Raw genomic sequence first — 20620 nt, 5'->3', positions numbered from 1 at the left:
TATTTTTTTACGCTTAATATTAATTAATATCTTTCCTATAAAATATTACTTTTTTATAACATTTTACTTTCCTATAAAAATTTTGAAATTACATATGTATGTACATATATTTTTTTATTTCCGCTTACTCACCGATCATACGCAGCAAATTATCCTCAAATATATAGGACTCATCAAAGCCACTACCCGATAGCACTTCTGTCTTCATTTTTAACATATCCCCCTAGTAACTTAGCAGCATGCAGTTGACACTTGCTGGACAGTTATTGTATACGTCAGGCAATTGTTGAAACGCATGCAACGCGCGACAAAGGCGAAACCAAATAGCTTAGCAAACAAATTTGGCGTATCGATGAGTGTGTAAATGTATGTATGTATATAAATATGTATGTATGTGTTTGTTTGTATGTAATTGTTGTTTTTTTTATCTTCGTTACTTTTGCCGCACACAAATTAGCTAAACACAAATATTAAATATTTGCCGAAAAAACAAAATATTGCCTAGTCTTGCCTTGACAGTCACTTTTGGCTTGCACTAAGTACACAACAATGCACACTTGACGCGAAGATTTGCATAGAATACGCAACAGATCACACCTTAAAGCGTTTCCTCGTGTGCGCGGAACTCAAATTGTCATAATGCACATTTGTGATGTGCTTGAAATGCGTTTGAGATGTTGGTAGTTATTATATACATACATATGTACATATGTATGTATATTTTTAATTTTTTGAATTAATTTTTTTGTTCTTTTAATAAATTTTTTTTTTAAGGAATTGTTTTCGTAATTTTTTATTTTTTTTTTTTAATACATTTTTTTTGTAATTTCTTTTTAATAATTTTTTTTTGTTATTGTTTATCTTTTTTAAATAATTTTTTTGTATTCTCTTTTATTTAATTAATTTTTTTCTTAATATTTTTTTACTGTTTCGCCTTTTTTAATTTATTTACTTAATTTTTTTAATAATTAAATATTTTTTAATTTAAATTTGCTTTTACTGTTCCGCTTTTTTGATTTGTTTGCTTAAATTTTTAAATAAAATTTTTTATTAATTAAAATTTTTATTTAAATTTATTTTTTAAGTTTTTACTGTTCCGCCATTTTTAATTTATTTACTTAATTTTTTTAATTAATTGTCTTAATTATTTTTTTATTAATTAAAATTTTTTAATTTTATTTTTTTAATTTTAAAATATTTTTAATTTTTTAGTGTTCTGCCTTTTTTAATTTATTTACTTACATAATTTGTAAATTAATTAAATTTTCTAAATAACAAGTTTTTAATTTGAAATGTTTTTGATTGAAGTTTTTTTAATTGTTTTACTGTTTGCCTTTTTATATTTATTTACTTAATTTTTTAATCAATTTTTTTTTAAATTAAAATTTCCCAATTTGAACTTTTTTAGTTAATATTTTTTTAAATTTTTTTTACTGTTCCGCCATTTATTTAATAACTAAAATGCACTTGAAAACCCGGAAAAGTTGTAATTCATGCCATTCCAAGCAACAACAATAAAAAAATCGAAGTTCAAATAAAGTAAATATTTTTCGATACGCTCCACAGGGATGCACTTGCAAAGTTAGCTGGCGCTACATGTATGTACATACATAAGACGTGTTTGCTATGCTCGTGTACTTGTATGTTCGTGCGTGCTTTCACTCTTATCAGGATAATTTTCATTTCTTCAACGCTTGCTTAAACCGATATATTTGCTGTATTTGTATTTTCGTATCCCCAGCAGCAGCAGACGTAGCAACGTAGAACCGTGGACGACCGTAAGCCGAAGTGTGTCAACAGTTAACTGTCAGTTGTAGTAGTCGACTAATCAGCGGTGAGTCTCGCAACGTACGTTCTTAGGCGGTGCGATTGGCGTATCACAACACAAACACACACAGAGACATACATACACACACACATACACAATAAAATGCAACAAAAAGTACCGACGGACAACTAAGGCGCTAATGTTGTTCTATACTCGTACTAAAACGACTTAGTAATAATGCTAATGATATAGTCTTAGCGAAATTGTTAAGGAAACTGTGATTACGAGCGACGACGGCAGCGGCGCTGTCGTTAGCGTTGAGCGCGCGTTGACTGGGTGTTTGGCAGGCGGCTGCAAGCCGCGATCGTACCGACGTAAATAGCTGTGTGCGCGCGTGTGTGTTTGTGTATGGTCAGTGTCAACAGCAGCGGGCAGCGCGCATTGGAGCCGCCATACACACATACATATGTATATATATGCAGACATGTGTGCAGCCGGTGTGGCGCTGTGTGTGTATGTTTGCGTGTGTCGGTATGTATTACTGCCCGCTAGTCGAAGTAAGAGTGAGAGTAAGCGAGTCTACAAGTAAATAAAAGTCACTTGGCGAAAGAGACGCCGCATGCCTTTGACTACGCGGCATACAAGTGTTTGTGTTGTTGGCGTTTGACGACTCATGGCAGCGATATCAGCCACCGTCTTCAATAATCAAAACCAATACAAAAGCAGCAACAATGCAAAAACAATAAATTCTACAGCGTCAAGTCACTTTAAGACGCCAACAAACACACACATACACGCTTATCGACTAACTTGTTGATATAGATCTAGTAAAGGCTACTAAAACACACAGCGCAGCGCAGTTCTACGCCCGTGCGCTCGCGTCTTTGTGTGCGTGTCGTATAAGCGTCCAGCGTACGCGTTCGTGTCCGCTTGAGAAATTTCAGCGTCCGTTCTTTTTTCATTTTTTATTTTAGGCAAATAGTCATTCGTCCGTCTATTAGGCTATACACACCTTTGCGCACGTTTAATATAGAAGTAAAGCCTCAGCGCTTAACTACAAACACATCGCCACATCAGAGCGCCGCGCTGAGTTCTTATCACAGCGCTAATCATTATTAGCCTGTTTTATTATTATATTACATTTTTACACATATCAACAATTTAATATTAGCGCAAGTTTTTGCGCATACATACATATGTACATACATCTACAAACAAAAAAATTTGTACATCTGTATACATGTGTTTTTGCACGCCCACTGTGCGAGCGCCGAATTTTGATAAACAAGCCAGCCTTGGCTGTGCATACGAGCACGGCCCGACATGTCAGTGTGCGAATTTAGATAACAAAATTTGCGAATTAACCACTAGAGTTCCGATAATTCGAACGTAGACTGCCCACTCAGCTCATTTTGTACAATTACGAAAGCTGCTACAACAACAAAAGGAATTGGGTACCATATACTATAATTACTATAGTATAACTCCTTAAGTAAATACGCCAGTTGTGGATTAAAAAAAAAAAATAAAAAAAAAGTTTTTGAAAAAAAAAATTTGAAAAAATTATTTCTTTGAACATTTACTTTTTATTTTAAAAATAATATATAATTATAGTATAACTCCTTAAGTAAATACGCCAGTTGTGGATTAAAAAAAAAATAAAAGAAAACTTTTTGAAAAAAAAAATTTGAAAAAATTATTTCTTTGAACATTTACTTTTTATTTTAAAAATAATATATAATTATAGTATAACTCCTTAAGTATTTACGCCACTTGTGGATTTAAAAAAAAAATTGAAAAAAAAAAATTTTTGTGAAAAAATTAACTTTGAACATTTTTTTTATTTTAAAAATGATTTTGTAAAATTAAATTATTTGAAAAAAATTATTTTGAAAATTTTCAAACAAAATTTTTTCAATTTTTTTTTTTTTTTTGGAAAAATTTAAAAACTTTTTTTTTCAAAGAATTTATTTTGTCAAATAAATAATTTTATTCACAAGTGAAGTTTTTTTCTCAAACGTTTTTTTCCAAATCTTTTTTTCAAAAATTTGTTTGCTAATTATTGTGAAATTTGTAAATATTCTCCGAAAGTATGATTAATTCTGTAGAACTGTCATATTTCTATTTTTTTTTTTAATTTCAATATTCTTCAAAAGAAAAAAAAAATTCAAAAATATTTCAAAATTCTCTGTCCATTTTTTTAAATTTTTTTTTGCTAATATATTCTGAAATTTGTGAATACACTTCGAAATTTTGAAGAACTCTCACATTTTTAGTTTTTCGAAATAAATTTTTTTAATTTCAATTTTTATGGAAAATTTCAATTTTTTTTTAATTTTTTTTTTACAATTTTTAAATTTTTTTTTTTAATTTTTAAAATGGCAGTTTTTTAGAATTTTTTACAGAAGTATACTTTGAAAAAGATAACTAGATCAAAGGCGCAGATTTGGTTCCAGATTTAACCTCGCTAAATTAAATCTTCTTTTAAAATGTGAAAAAAACTCTAAACTAACTCTAAACTAAACTAAACTGATAGGCTTTAGTATGCTGGAAATTTTTCTAGCTGATCTTAATCTTGAAAGTCTCGAAAACAACCTTCAAATATTGCTGAGAATTCTTGAAAATCTGAAGAAAATATGAAAAACGTTAACTTCGGCTGCACCTTACTTTTCACAGGTGCATTTCTTATATCACATAAGGTAGATCTTTATCATGTTTTAGATTGGTCAGTTTGTATGGCAGCGATATGCTATAGACATCTGCAATTCCGAGAGAAGAGTGCAGCTTTTAGGAGAGAAAAAGATATGGCTCAATCGACTCAGCTCGTCTCATATCTACATAAACTGCCAAAGACTTATCCAACTACTCTTGTAAACACTCGTCCGTACTTAAATTCGTGTTGTTGTCATTGCGGATGCTCAGCTGGCAGCACAACCACCAGTGAAGTCGGCTCTTATCACTAGAAGAGGTCGCTAATTTTGGCTATACGAGTTTTTTATTCGCTTTCGTCGCATCTCTGTCTATCATTCTCGTATATACATATTTATTTATATTGTTCTCGAAAATCTGCCATGCCATTTAAAAAGGAATGATGACATGTAAATCAACATGTCTAATGAATTTTAGAATCAAGCAAAAAATCGTTAATCACTTATGCCCTAAATTATATACCGATCATCATAGTACAGTTATGCAAAATTAATATGGCCAAACAACATGATCAGACGGAGAAAAGAAAACAAAAACAGAAAACGAATAATCACTTGTAAGATGTTTATGGAAAGTTTAGCTTGTCTGACAAGTTCCTAGAGAACGAGTCTAATATTTTAGACTAGCTTTTGGAGATATTGGTCTGTTATTTTGATGGAAATTACATTATGGTTATTAAAAAAATGGTTTGATCTCACTTTTAAAGTAAATTGTCAAAGGTTGGAGCCGGCTTAACAACAAAGATTATATTTTCAGCATTAAAATATGACCACAGACCATGAGTCGTTTGAATAATTCCATAACTTATCTCCACAGAATGTCATATATGAATGTTATCATCCCTCGACTTAGAAGTTTTTCTAGTTTTACTCTCTTTTGTTCAAGACCGTATCATACGAGTAATCGCTTTATTACATTCCTAAGTTTAATAAAGAAAGGGTATGTTCCAATTAATGAGACATTCTAAATTACACTCCTTTTTTGGATAAAACCAAGACCAACTTGTGTAGCGATAAACCAACTGTTTTGGAAACCGCATTCCAGACAAATTAGACATACTTTCCTGCACGTAAAGAGTACCCGGATGATAAAACAACCTTTAAATTCCCTCTAAAAACCCCTTACCTTATTCCGCTTTTCCAATGGTTTAACTCGTTGAATGAATTTCTTTCACGGACCTACGGTTAGATGAAATGGATGACAATATTTAATCTCACCTCAAAATGGGGTCGAAATACCGGAACAAGAACAACATTAACACTCACAGTTCTTAGAAATGGTTTATGCCATCATCTTACGATTTGGAGTAACTCTTATCCTCAGTGATAAACACTAGATAAAGAAATATCGGTAGTTTTTGGGAGCTTACATACCCAATATGATAGCCAGTTTACCCTAGAGAAATTGTCAAGAGATCTACTAGATATCTATCTCTATACTATTTCATAAAACTGTCCTTGAGTTCACTATACGTCTGGTATCAGTTTAGAATATTATCGCTGGTAACAAGTAGTCCGATGTCTTGGAAAAAGCAAGCCCTGGCAAAGGTTTTAGTTAAAAAGCCACCAAGAATTCAATTAATTAAATTACCGGTTGCGAACAACGAGTCTAGGCCTGAAAATTCATGGTTTAAGCAATACCAGAGAGGTCCCGAGTAGCGATAGCACATTGGCATCCATTCAAATCACCCATATTGAGACCCATCATTCATTATTGGATGATATTCGACCGAAAGACCACGCTCAGCGTGCAGCCGTAGCTGAGAGTGCATACAAAGACTGTATTTACGTCGAGATCTTAGATTGAAAGCGTACAAAATATAGCTCAACACAACAGTTTGGTGTGGTTTAGGGGCCGGTGGAATCATCGGTTCATATTTCTTCAATAATAATGCCGGTGAGAATGTAAACGTCAATGGCGACCGTTATCGCGCTATGATTATTTGATGCCTGAAATTGAAGCTCGTGATCTCGGCGACATTTGGTTTCAAAAAGACCACTTCCCACACATCGCATCAATCCATGGATTGATTTATTGAGAGAACACTTTCACGTTTTGGGCTGGTCGATTAGCCACTAAGATCGTGTGATTTCACATCGTTAGACTTTTTTCTGTGAGGTTGTGTAATGTCTAAAGTCTAAGTGGACAATCCCGCTTCGATTCAGGCCTTGGAGCAAAACAACTCGCGTGTCATTCGACTGATACCAGTCGAAATGCTCGAACGAGCAATCGAAAATTGGACTCAACGGATGGACCAACTGAGACGTAGCCGTGACCAACATTTGAACGAGATAATCTTCAAAAAATAAATGTCAAAGGATGATCTTGCAAATCATAATAAATATTCTCCATTAAAATTGAAGTTTCTATTTCTTGCTTTCAAACTACATGTTTCGAATCGCGAGTCTAAAGTCAAAACATACGTATGTAGTTTAATCAATACCGGGAGTGTTCGAATAGCGATAGGTCTTTTCTTTTCTACCCTTTCTGAGTAGCACAGATTCTTCGGAATTCAGGCAGATTTTGAAATATAAAAAAAGTTTAGAAACCACAAGTTCGTAGAAACTACATATAATTCTTAGTTTAGCACCTGTTTGAGGTCACAGAAAAAAGTATTGAAAGAATATTTTATAGGTAGAGATCTGCAAAATTTACATATTGCCGAATCTTCTATATATTTTCGCTAAAAGTTAAGGAATTGTATCTAAATTGCCTCACTGTGCAAAAAATCCCCGTCGGTCAAACCAAAATAAATATGCATGTTTCTCGGTTTCCAAATCAACAAATATACATACATAAAGCACATAGTATTAGTATTTATATTTGTATGTTGTTTTTATTTTTCGTCTTAACCTTTTTTCGGTGTCTCTTTTTTACTAATATTCTTTGTTGTTTATGGAATGGTATCGCTGAAATTGCCAAAAAATATTTAAATGACAAATAAGCTCTCGTGTGTCTACATATGCAAATATATATAACTAAATATATACGTACATAAGTGTTTTTGTAATGAAACTCACCGAATGACTGGCACAATTTTTGATTAAACGAATTTTAGGTAGATAATAGCCAGTATCTAGCAAACGATCTGCTACGTGCGATCGGTGCCGACGCTGTAATACTTTTGGCACTTCGCGCACATATTTTTTGTGCGAAGAAATGTGTTCGCGCTCTCTCTTCGATGTTAAACAGCATTTCTAGTGCCTGAAGTACATATGTATGTATGTATTTGTTTGGTTATGAAATTTTGCTTGACTTTGGTTTTTTGGATTCTTATCACATCTCTGAGATCTGCACTGATCTTCTGCGTATGTTTTGGAAATTCTTAAGAAAGTTTAAGTTTTCACTTACGTTCGTTGGTTTTTTTGGTAGTCAGTAAGAAAATCTAACATTTATTCTCTGAATTATTAGAAATATTGTGGGACAAGAGCTGTGTAGGTCAATTTTGTTGTAAAAGCGATCAAGCTGACGTGGCATTATCAATTCTAACTAAGTGATCTTTAGCGAAGATTTAATACATACATATAATAGTCAGCTTAGGTTTTCACTTCTGCTCGATAGCATTTACGGTATATGGAAAACCATCGTTTAGAATTGTAACCGTTAAAGATTTAATTGAAGCTCACATGATCCTTGAAGATCGGGTTTTATAGGAAACCATTGTAACCCATAAATTTTTTTGAAAGTTTTTGGCATATAAACCTTGAAGAAGGGTTATCTGGAAAAATGCATTTAGACCAATAGCAAACTAGTCTCCAACTAGTTAAAACCGTACAAGAAAATATAAATTTTTGCTCAAATTAGGCGAGTTCTAAGCCCGAAACATTACAAAAATTTAAAACCGGATGGCCCTTAAAGGAATATCTAGCCTGTACGACTTAAAATAAATATTTATTGATTTTGTTACCGGAATTAGTTAGGAAACTAGACCTCAACTAGTACTAATCGTACCATGATTTGTCTGTATATATGCGAAGTAGTTCATCAGATAAGATGAAGATTAAGATATCGAACTGATATTTTCACAAGACCTTCAGGGAAAGGCAATGTCCGAGCAAATTGTTAAGATCGGACCACTATAGCATAGCGCTTCCATTCAAACTGACCATTTTAAATCAAGATAAAGATCCTTATATAGTATTTTATACTATAAGAAATACATCTATGAAGGCCATTATTCATAGTTTCGGGGAATGTGTTTTCTTATTTATAATTCATTTGCGTTGAAGAACTAAATTTCACTTTCTTTGTAACTAATTAATTAGTTAGTGTGCGCCTAATCTCCAACTAGGCAGCTACTAGCAAAATGTATTTTATTCATTTTTCTATTTTCTTTACTAGGAAGTTACATGCATATTGTATATTGTTTCACTTTATTTATGATAAATTTAAACTGGTTACCAAACTAGTCCTCAACTAGTTCGAAGACACTGTTAATTCTGTCAAGATTTTTGATATTTGTTTGAGTTTTTGTTTACGATTCATAATAAGTTAATATTACAATTTGTAACTAGTTACCAAACTAGTCCTCAACTAGTTCGCAACCTTTTACTAGCATGTCAAGCTTTTTGCCTTTTAATCTTAAATTTATTATTCATTAACAAAATACGTTGATTTAGTTTCAATCGCATAATTTTTAACTAGTTATTTAACTAGTCCTCAACTAGGTCGCAACCACTGAGAAGCGTGTCAGGTGTTTTGCAACTTGTTTTAAATATTCATTAACGAAATATGCATCGATTTAGTTTAATCGCATAATTTGTAGCTAGTTACCGAACTAGTCCACAACCACTGATCAGCGTGTCAAGTTTTTTGCAATTTGTTTTCTTTATTCGTTAACAAAATATGCATTGCTTTAGCTTTAATCGCATAATTTTTAACTACTTACCGAACTAGTCCGCAACTAGTCCGCAACCGCTGAGAAGCGTGTCAAATTTTTTGCTATACCTACTTTTTTTAAATTTCTTTTGAATTTTAATTGACTGTTAATCTCATAATTTGTAACTAGTTACTGAACTAGACCGAAGCAAGTCAATTGATTATATTTTATTGCTCTGCTTTACAAATTAACTTAAATTACTGCGTTTTATGTTCATACTTAAATCAAATATAATGCACGTATCTAACTATACTTAATGACACATTGCCCACCAAACAAACAAACATACATACATACATATGTACATATATACACATGCAGTATAAGCTTATAAGCCCATTTGAAGTGTTACAATTGCCAAAGTCAAACAGGTGGATGAAATGTGGGTGTGTGAATGTCCAACAGCTGCTTATACTCTAATAAATTTGCGCAAACATATTGACAATTTATATACGTATGTATGTATGTGTGTGCGCTTATACATGCGAACTTGTCAATAAACGCCAGCTCATCGCAACCATTGCGCTACGTTTCGGCAATATTTCATTCATTTCAGTTCGGCAATTATTATTTTTGGTTATATTTGTGTGTTGTCGTTGTTGTAATTTCTATGTAATCACTTGAATTGCTGCTTTGCTTTGCACACTTTTTGTGTGTTTTGCTCGATTTTCGCCAATTTAATGGTCATCGGCAACACAAAAGCGACGTGATCGAGCGCTGCGAGCAGCCACAAGCACACAAACTTACAAATTCACACACACAAACATATACGCATACCACCATCTGCGCACGCCACACACGCTGAAAGTGTGCGAAACGTGGCGCGCAATGAGTGGTGTCACCGATGTTGATGAGTGATGTTGGCGTTGGCGGTGGTGTGCCTGCGGTTGTGTTTGTGGCTGCGACTCTCCGTTGTTGTACTTGTTGTTGTTGGCCCGTTTGTACTTTGACCGGGCTGAAGCATCGCCATTCAAAGCTGTGACGAAACGAAAAATTGAACTTTGCTTCCTTTCGTACGCGTCGTCACCGCACAAATGATTGAAAGCATGACTGTGCATGTGTGTGCTTGTTTGTGTTTCTTTCTTTATTAAATATTTACTGTTTTTCTATTTATTGGATTTTGCACCAATTCGCAATTGAACATTGGCGAAGGTGTGTGCTGCTGTTGCTTCGTTGTTGTTATTGTTATTGCGTGTAGTTTGCAAGCGATCGCAGATTTTTGAGCGAAATTCTTGGGCAAGGCATGTTTTCATAGCTGCAACATTGGCCCACAGAGGACAGTCCAGTTGAGTAAATTGTCGGTGCGAACACAAAAACAAACAAACATACGAAGAAAAACAAAAAAAAAAAATAATAAAAAAAATTAAATTAAATAAAAAATAGTAAAAATAAAAAAAAATTTAAAAAAAAATAAATAAAGTAAAAAAAATTAAAAATAAAAATAAGAAATATTAAAAAAAATAACACAAATAAAAAAAAAAACATACATATGTAATACAAATTTGTTGATGTTGCGCATACCGATCTTGTATGGCGTCGGCTGCCACTTGCTGTTTCAGCTGTGGTATTACGTGTACGCAGGCATTTCACCGGTTGCTATGCTTGCATGCTCCAACGTCCGTCCATCTTGGTGTGACGTTGTCGGACTTTGTGGTTGGGCAACACCGCCTTACACGCTGCACAGCACATGCGTCGAGAATGCAAAATATGGCAAACGAAGTGATTGCGCCTGCATGCCAATGCAAGTACAGGGTGGTACAGCTGCTGATTGCTTTTGAGTTATCGGCTTTTTTTTCTGGTGTAATCATGAAGTGAGTTACTCACCGGCATAATTCAGAAGTTATTATTCAGAAAATTGTATTTTGAGAGCAATTTTGTCGGTTTTCTTGCGTTTAGAATGAGAAGTTTGTATAAAAGTGAGGTTACTTCAGATCAGGGAGAGCTCTAAATTTTCAGGTCACTTTCGAGTTGTTGTTGAAGTTTCGAGATCGTTAGCGTTCAAGAAGAAGGGTGTACAATATTTTGACAGTTGTTTTGGAAAACATTATATTATGTATCAAATTGTTTAAAGTTTCCACTTCCGTATCTTGAAATTGAAAATCAATGTATTGAAAGCGAAAATCGTTAATTTTTTATAGTTTTTCCCGTAAAAATTGAACGTAGTCTATAATAAGGCGTCTAAAACCAATATAACGCGAACGTTATTCAACTATGACTCTTTTGTAGAGTTAAAATGTAGTCTACATTTAGGCATACAAACAAAAAATTAAGTTTAGCGAAGCCACACACCATTGTTGTTTATATATAATTGTGGAAAATTCAAATATAGTCTACAAATTACTTAATACGATAAATGTAATTCAACTTTGACCCTTTTTTAGAATTAAACAGTAGTCTACATTTAGGCATATAAACAAAAAATTCAGTTTAGCGAAGTTACGCACCATTGTTGTTTATACATATGTAATTGTAGAGAATTCAGACTAAGCAAGCATTTAATACAAAAATACCTCAGTTTACAGTAGTAGCATAGAAGAGTTAGCCTACAACTAGGCGCTTACCACAAAACACACGTATTTTAGCAAAACCTCACACATGGCTAGTTTATGGCTGACGAAAACATCACTTACTTCTTTGAAATATAAAAGGCATTCATCTGTTAAGGCTTAAAATATTGTCTCACGCTAGTTGTCAAAGCTGTGTAGAGGAGCGTGAGTTGGAAAAGTCCACTTTCACTTTCACTTTCTTCTCCATTGTACAGCCTTTGCAAGACTAAGGCTGAAATATCTCAGTACTGCGTACCAGAAGACTTAAACGAATCTAATATTAGCCCTTTCAAGAAATTTGGGACATGCTCAAAGCGGTTTGTCGATCTGTAAGGATCTTATGATCCAGTATATAAGCATTTATAGATACCACAACGGATCGGCGTTCTTAGCTGTCCCAGTGATATCCTTCTTAGGATTAACCATTTCACCTTACCTAACCTAACCTAACTGTCCAACAATCTGTGAATAGTGCTTCAAAACGAGCGAAATCCTAAAAAAAACAAAATTAACTGAAGTCGCTGAAGCACAACCCAGCAGAGGCTTATAATAAATCTATAGAAAATGGGATTGACATACTTCTTTTGGCATACTTCTTTTGGCGCAAAAAGGTATATATTTGAAGGCGAAAGTTAAGATTTATATAGGTTAGGTTAGGTTTATCTGGTAGGCCAATGAGCCACGTTTGACGCAAATTTTAGCAGACTTTGTGGCCTCACTATCTATAGCAGCTTCAGTGTATCCTACCGTGGGGATCCCAGATGCTTACAGGGTAGTCTTGCCAATACGGAACAAGTGCAGAAGAGATGCTCCATTGTTTCCCTGGTACCTTACTCCTGATATTTCTAGCAGTCTTCTCTTCTCTGTCAGCTTCTTCTCTGTCAGCCTCCATTCTGCGGGCGTGTGTCGCTACGAAAAAATATTTTTGTCAGTCCGGATCAAATTTGATCAAATGGCATATAAGGTTCGGCTGTTCGCGACTGAAGAGTTTTGCCATAATGAACAATATATACGATGCGAAGTCAACAGAAAGTTCAATTTTTATTATTTTAAGTATATACCCCTAGCAGCACCGGATGGATTTTATCTCTTTGATATCAAAAAAAGATACTTGTGATTTTTATTAATATATCTCACTGGTTGACTACTATCTATATTCGATATAATTTCAGCCATAGGTTCGGATTCGATGTCCAGGGTTTTTAGAAATTGTGGAACCGATTTCTGGCGTTTTAAGAAGAGAAGTGACGTATCTCGACTGTGACTGATTAATGTACAAATTATTATATTAGGACGAGTTTTCAACCGATTTTATTCATTCAAAGCACAAATGTGCATCGTTATAAGAGAAACACCTTCTTTCATTTTATTAAGATAACTCAAATATTGGCCGATATATGTATGCGGAAGTTCAAAAATCTTTATATTAGGTATTTATGGGCTAAGGGAAGTATTGACCCGATTCAACCCATTTGAAGCACACAGACATACTACTATCAGGAAAGAATTTTTTCTGAATTTCAATTGTTGTATATCCCGGTCAAAAGCCAACTGTGGATACTGAAATATTTGTGGGCTTGAACCGGTCTGGTTGCGTTTGGACAATATTTAGACATAAGATGACCTTAAAGGAATTATTCGTGCTAACAACCCAATACCCATATGAACCACCCTTTCTATTTATGCCTACAATTGCATGTGCAATCTTAAAACAACAACAATCACGGATATGTTTACAAAGAAATAACATGATTCACACAATGCGACGCGACTAATCGTTCACACCACTGCCGCAAGCAATAATCGCGTCGCGCACAAGGCAACAATGTGTTTTTTAATTTATAAAATTGCATACGTAAATATATGTATGTATATTATTCACTAAAATTATTAAATGAAATGTATCAGAACACGCTATAATTAAAAGAATCAATGCATGTCACATTGCCGATGGAATAATTGTGGCTGATGATTCAACTGGCGTTGCTATCAGTCAACCGCTTTTTTCTTAAAATTCAGCACGTACTGAATACTAAAATAAAGAAATTTTATAGTTTGAATAAAACAAGAAAAAACCCTTAAGTTCGGTTGCACCGAAGGTAGAATACCTTAATACCCTACACAAATAAAAAAGTTTTCATATAAGAGTTCGAGTTTGATTGGTCAGTTTGTATGACAGCTATATGTTACAGTGGGCTGATCTGAACAATATCTTTGGAGATCAGAGATTTATAATGAAAAATAATTTATACCAAATTTTGTGAAGATATCTTGTTAAACAAAAAAGTTTTTCATATAAGAACTTGATTTTTATCGGTCAGTTTGTATGGCAGCTATATGCTATAGTGGTCCGTTCTGAACAATTTATTCGGAGTTTGTAGCATTGCTTTGTATAATAATCTGTGACAAATTTTGTGAAGATATCTTGTTAAACAAAAAAGTTTTTCATATAAGAACTTGATTTTCGATTGTTCAGTATGTTATGACAGCTATATGCTATAGTGGTCAAATAAAGTTTGAACAATTGCAAAATTTCAGTTGAATATGGCAAAGCTATATGTATAATATCTCGACTCAGCATTATTTTATAGGAAGATATCTTGTTGACAAATAAAATCTTGTTGCGTCTCAAAAGCTTTTAAAGAACATGGTTTTGATTGGTTAAGTTTGTATGGCCTCATCGCCTATAAATAGCTAAATCGCTGTTTAGTGGTCAATTAAAATTCATTCGGACTGTAATTTTTGTAATCAATAATTGTGACAAATTTTGTGTATAGTCGAGTAAATAAACACAAAGTTTTTAATATTTTGCATCTCACACACCCACACATTCCAGATTATTAAACGATTGCGGTCTACAACCTTGTCGCCCTTGCATCACAGCTCTGCGGTGCGCTCTCTTTCGCGCCCACATACACCAAACACAACACATTTGTAATGGTGAAAAGACGATAATTTTGTGAAGATAAATCTTGTTATGAAATATTCTTTTTTTCATATTATAAGAACGTTCTGAACAATTTTGGGCGGACACTCACCGTCAGTGGTCAATGGAAGATATCTTTTTAATTTTAAATGTCCTTAATTTTTCAGATTTAAATGCAGGAATTTATGTATGCTCATATAGTTTCCAATAACGCCCGTTCCGACAAATAAACAGCTTATTGGGTAGAAAAGGACGTGTGCAAAATTTCAGTTGAATATCTCACAAACTGAGTGACTAATTCGAATATATGTATAGAGACAGACAAATATGACTAAATCGACTCAGCTCATTATTTTATAGGTCCGACGTTCCCTACTGGGCGTTACAGACTACATGACAAACTTACCCACTATTCAGGGTATACAAAATCTAATGTATTGCGTCTCAATCGCTATTGAAGGCTTTCCTGATTGATCTATTAATGAGCGCTGCTCGCGCTAAACGAACGCCTCATCGCCTATAAATACGCAAAACACAAATCGCTGTTTTGTTGTCTATTAAAATTCATTACTGTACCGTTTTATAGCAATCAATATTATTGCTAAATAATGTGTATAGTAGAGTATAATAAACAGAAATGAATATTTTGCATGTCACACACCCACACATTCCAGATTATTAAACGATTGCGGTCTACAACCTTGTCGCCCTTGCATCACAGCTCTGCGGTGCGCTCTCTTTCGCGCCCACATACACCAAACACAACACATTTGTCTATGGTGAAAAGACGATAATCATTGTCCGGTTGCTGCACGGGGTTATCGCAGAGCCACCTCGTCTATGAAGGCGCACACTGATTCTTTTGTAGTTCAGCCACTTGTCGAGGCGCGAACAACGTGCAATCGGATTATATGCGAGTATATACATACATATATTACAAATAATAATAAATATATTTATATTTTAAATATACTATATATATTTTTTATGAAAGTAAACACCGAAATCTTCAGGCAAACAAACCGCAAATAAATACTCAACACTTTCTTTAGTAATCAATAGATAATATTATCAATAAATAAATAAATAAAAATACTGTCCGAAACAAGGGCGTGGCGAAATCTGTGTTCACGTAGCTTTAGTGGTAGTTGATTGTCAAACATAAGGAGATAAATTACTGTCACTTTTGTGATAAGCAGTGTCGCGCTGAAATCACATGCGAAAACAAATGGAATTTTCTGCAAAATATACAGGGTAACTTAATCGAGTTCGGTTAATTTTCCTTTCATAGTTCCAAAAAAGTGTTATTAACAAAGTTCAATGAACGCCGCGATGTCTCATGGGCGTTAAGGACCTAGGTGCTTTATTGTGGTTCAAAAACCAATAGTTGTCGGCACATAATTCCGCCCTCTTTTTGCGTACAGCTTCGCGCAAACGACGCATAACACTTAAATAGTATTGCCTGTTGACATTTTGGCCGGTCGAAAGGAATTCGGAGTCCACCACACCTCCATAATCGAAGAAAACTGTCAACATAACCTTGATTTTTGACCTGCTTTGACGTGTTTATTTGGGCTTCGCCACGATATTCGCCTGATTCCGAGTCCGGTAGTCTTGCCATGGTAGACAGTAGAAGGGCTGGTTCAAGGCATCATGTGACCCGTGAAAAGGATCACCCTGGCGGTAACGTTTAAATAGCACAGTCTCGAACGGAGCTTACAGATACCTGGTGCCATCCGTAAAAGGTTAGTTTTATTATCGTAATGGGGGCTATGAGGATGCGAACCTGCTTTTTCCTACACTACATGGTCCAAGATACGTATCTCATCGAAAGAGCAGAAAAGAAAGCAGCGTTCTGAACTGTCTTAGAGCTCAGCTAGTACAAAGAAGATAGATAAGCTTAGTCTAGGTACAAAGGCTGCCACTAGCACTGGAGCTCCAGCTAAGCCCATCAAGGCAACAATACAAATCTTTCAACTTTATTCAGAAAATTCACGTTCTTTAAAGAATGTTTTTTACGCGCTTCGATCAACTAATGGCCAACATAATCGGCCTATTGGGTGTACCATTCGCAACACCATCACCCATTTTGAGACCCAGCATTCATTATTGGATAATATTCAACCGAATAGACCACGTTCAGCACAGAAGCAACCGTAGCTAATACCGTGGGAGTCGATACGACGCCGTTCGCAGCATTTCGAACTGACGCATGGAATGAAAAGTTTCAAGAAGATCCGACGTTTTCGAGCCAAATTCTGTTCAGCGTTGAAGCCCATTTCTGACTCAATGGGTATGTAAACAAGCAAAATTGCCGCATTTGTGACGAAGTGCAACCTAAAGGGATTCAACAGCAGCCATTTCATTCAGAAAAAATCAATGGTTTGGTGTGGTTTGTGGGCTTGTAGAATCATCGATCCATATTTCTTCGAAAATGTTGCCGGTGAGAACGTAACCGTGTGTAGCGACCGTTATCGTGCCATGATAAGTGACTATATGATGCCTGAGCTCGTGATCTCGGCGACATATGGTTTCATCAAGACGGTGTCATTTCCCACACATCGCATCAATCAATGGATTTATTGAGAAAACACTTTGGTGAGCATATAATTTCACGTTTTGGGCGGTTCGAGTAGCCACCAAAATCATGTAATATCACACCGTTAAACTTTTGCCTGTCGGGATATGTAAAGTCTAAAATCTATGCGAACAATCCCGTTTCGGTTCAAGCATTGGAGCAAAACATCGCATTGTCATTCGCCAGTTACCAGTCGAAATGCTCGAACGAGTCAGTGAAAATTGGACTCAACAGATGGTCCATCTGAGACGTAGCCACGGCCAACATTTGAAAGAGATAATCTTCAAAAAATAAACCAAATAATGCTCTTTGGAATGATAATAAGCATTCCACATTAAATTTGAAGTTCCTGTGTTTTTTCTGCAAAAAAGTAGGGAATCTCGAAATGGCGGGATAAGCTGAGTTGATGTAGTCATGTCCTGAGATTGAAAAATCTCGGTAGACACACCTTTGGTGAACCTAGCGAAGCTACTGGGATTGATATTAACCGACGATTTTTGATCCTATAATAGGCCCTTTCTCATTGATCCCTTTAGACCTATAAGAGATGCACTTGTGAAGGGTATTCTAGTTTTAGTGCAGTCAAAGTTAGAGTTTTTTTTTATATTTATTTATAAATTTACATATGTATAAATATATATGTACTTTTATATATTTATATATTCTTGCTTGTGTATGTCATGTTTACATACATTTCCTTTACTGAATTTCCCCTTAGAAAAATGTTTGGCGATAAGCGTAAAATATTATTTGCTGGATCACTAAGTTAAATAATGAGCCTGGCTTCCGGTGAGACAGCACAAAATCGCTTACTGTTCACTTACAAACATATATTTAAATGCTTATTGTAATTAATACTTATTTAATTCACAAAAAAAGTGCTTACATATTGACAATGGAAATTTACTTAAACGACAATGAGCAAAATATTCATAAGAATGCTCTTTTTGCTTGCCTTTTTCCTGTCATCGGAAGTGATCTGATTTAACCTTTTACTATTATTTTGTCTACACTTTTTTGGGTTTAATTACTTGCTTCTCTTTACTTTCTTTAGTTTGTATTAAATACGTTTTGATTTACATATTTATGTGTGGTCAAACGAGAGGCTCGAAACGGATTTAAGCAATTAAGGCGAGTTACGGCAGAAACCTGTTTCCGGTACCAATTTATGGCAGACTTTTAAATTTATCGGCTCTTGGTAATTGTTGTTGCTATAAGATCGTATTATCCTTAGTTAAATATTTAAAGTTAGATTCGGTGGATTCACAATCAATTTGTGAGTCACGATCAGGAAAATTTGCTAAATCTACTTAAGCATATCTATAATGGGACTTTAACTTGTTGTTGTTGTAAGTCAGTTTAATCTAAATAAATTAATAAGTATTAGATTAGTCGCTAAAAAAAAAGGCAAAAAGTGCTCTCTTCAGAATTTGTAGAAATCGATTTAGTGTTGTTAAAAACTAAAGATTTTTAAAATGTAAAGGTTTGTGGTCTTCAAATAAGTTGTTAGATTTGCCACTAAGTTTGTAACACCCAAATGGAAATTTTGAAGATCACATGAAAATATCTGGCATATAAATTAACAGCGTGACGAGCTAAGTCGATATAGCAATGTCCACCTATCTGTCATCTGTCAGTTTGTCTGTATATATGCGAACTAGTCGCTCAGTTCTTGAGTTATCCATCTGAAATTCTGCATGCGCCCTTTTCTCTTCAAGTAGCTACTCACTTGTCGGAATTGTAAACATCTGCCCACTATAGCATATAGCTGCCATATAAACTGACCAATCAGAATCAAGTGCTTGTGCGGAAAACTTTTTTACTGGACAAGAGGAGTTCATGAAATTTGGCATGGATCATTGTGTCATACTATGTATATAGTGTTGGAAAGGTGAGATTTTAAGTTCTACCTCGCTCGGGTCGACCTATCGTTGAAAAAGTCGTTGAAATTATGGAAAAAATCGACCATGATCGTCAAGCAGACATGACATCGCTAATGAATTTAACAGTCATCATCGAACAGTTTTGAACAATGTAAAAAGCAGGTTACAAAAAGAAGATCGTTGTTTGGGTACCACATCAATTGTCTGTGACAAAATTTATGGACCGAATTAACATCTGCGATTCTTTGCTGAAACGAAATGAAATCGAACCATTTCTGAAGCGAATGGTAATAGGAGAAGAAAAGTGGTTCAAATACGACAATAATTTGCGAAAAAGGTCGTGGTTCAAGCGTAGTGAAGCTTAACAAATGGTCGCAAAGCCAGGATTGACGCCATGAAAGGTTATGCTGATTGTTGGAAGGGAATCATCCACTATGCGCTGCTCCAGCCTGGTCGAACGAGTGATTACCCTGGTCGAACGAGTGATACATTTTATTGTCAACAATTGATTAGATTGAAGCAAGTAATCGAAAAAAACGGGCAAAACTTATCAACAGAAAGGGCTTCGTTTTCCTTCAGGACAACACTAGACCACACACTTCGTTGATGGCTCGGCAAAAACTTGGATAGTTTGGTTGGGAAGTTTTGATGCATCCACCATAAAGTCCTGACCTCGCACCCATTTGTTTCGGTCAATATAAAAAACTCTTAATGGAGTAAAGTTGGCTTCTAGAGAAGCCTGTGAAAATTACTTGTCGCAGTTTTCCGCCGAGAAACCAGAAAAGTTTTAAGACTGATGGAATAATGTCTCTAGCGGAAAAATGGCAAAAAATGATCGACCAATATGGTACATATTTGGTTCATTAAAATTCATTATAAAAATGAGCTTAAGTTTGTTAAAAAATACGAAAAGACTTTTTCGACTACTAAGGTAAAGATATTATTGCTGATGACGCTTCGAAGCAGCCTAAGTTAACGTTTTTTCTTCTTTCTTTAAATCTGTAAAATCAATAAATCTCGTTTTATGACCTGCCTTAAGCTTCAACGGTATGGATGTTTTGCTATTGTTGTTGTAAGATAAGGCTTTACGGCCATAAAATACCACTATATTGGTTTATAATAAAAATTTTCATTAAAACCTTTAAATTGAAGAAGTACTCATAATTTGTTCAAACAATCAAATTTGCACTGCCCAAAATTTTTCAATATCGACTTAAGCTTGACTACATTCGGATTTCTGGTTATTATATTACACACGTCGACAAATATTACTTTAGTAACTCAAAATGAACGCAAAAGTGCTAACTTCAAAACTTTTAAAAGTGAACTTA

At 34.6% G+C, this 20620-nt stretch overlaps 1 protein-coding gene across 5 annotated transcripts in view; it reads right to left on the bottom strand.

Annotated features, from left to right (window-relative positions):
• Positions 1 to 20620, bottom strand: part of LOC126753984 (transcription factor HNF-4 homolog) — a 71220-nt gene that overhangs the window by 26722 nt on the left and 23878 nt on the right. Inside the window, exon 1 of one of the 5 annotated variants that reach the window (XM_050465795.1) lies at positions 133 to 726. The exons of the other annotated variants lie outside the window; for them this stretch is intronic. Within the exon in view, the coding sequence (XP_050321752.1) occupies positions 133 to 217 (85 nt within the window). The 5' untranslated portion in view covers positions 218 to 726. Of the gene's footprint in view, positions 1 to 132; positions 727 to 20620 lie in introns of those variants that run through there. 5 annotated transcript variants of the gene reach the window in all.

This window comes from Bactrocera neohumeralis, chromosome 3, assembly GCF_024586455.1.
Source record: "Bactrocera neohumeralis isolate Rockhampton chromosome 3, APGP_CSIRO_Bneo_wtdbg2-racon-allhic-juicebox.fasta_v2, whole genome shotgun sequence".
Classification (NCBI taxonomy): domain Eukaryota; kingdom Metazoa; phylum Arthropoda; class Insecta; order Diptera; family Tephritidae; genus Bactrocera; species Bactrocera neohumeralis.
Note: the sequence above shows the minus strand (reverse complement) of the source record. Positions and strands in the feature narration are given on the sequence as shown.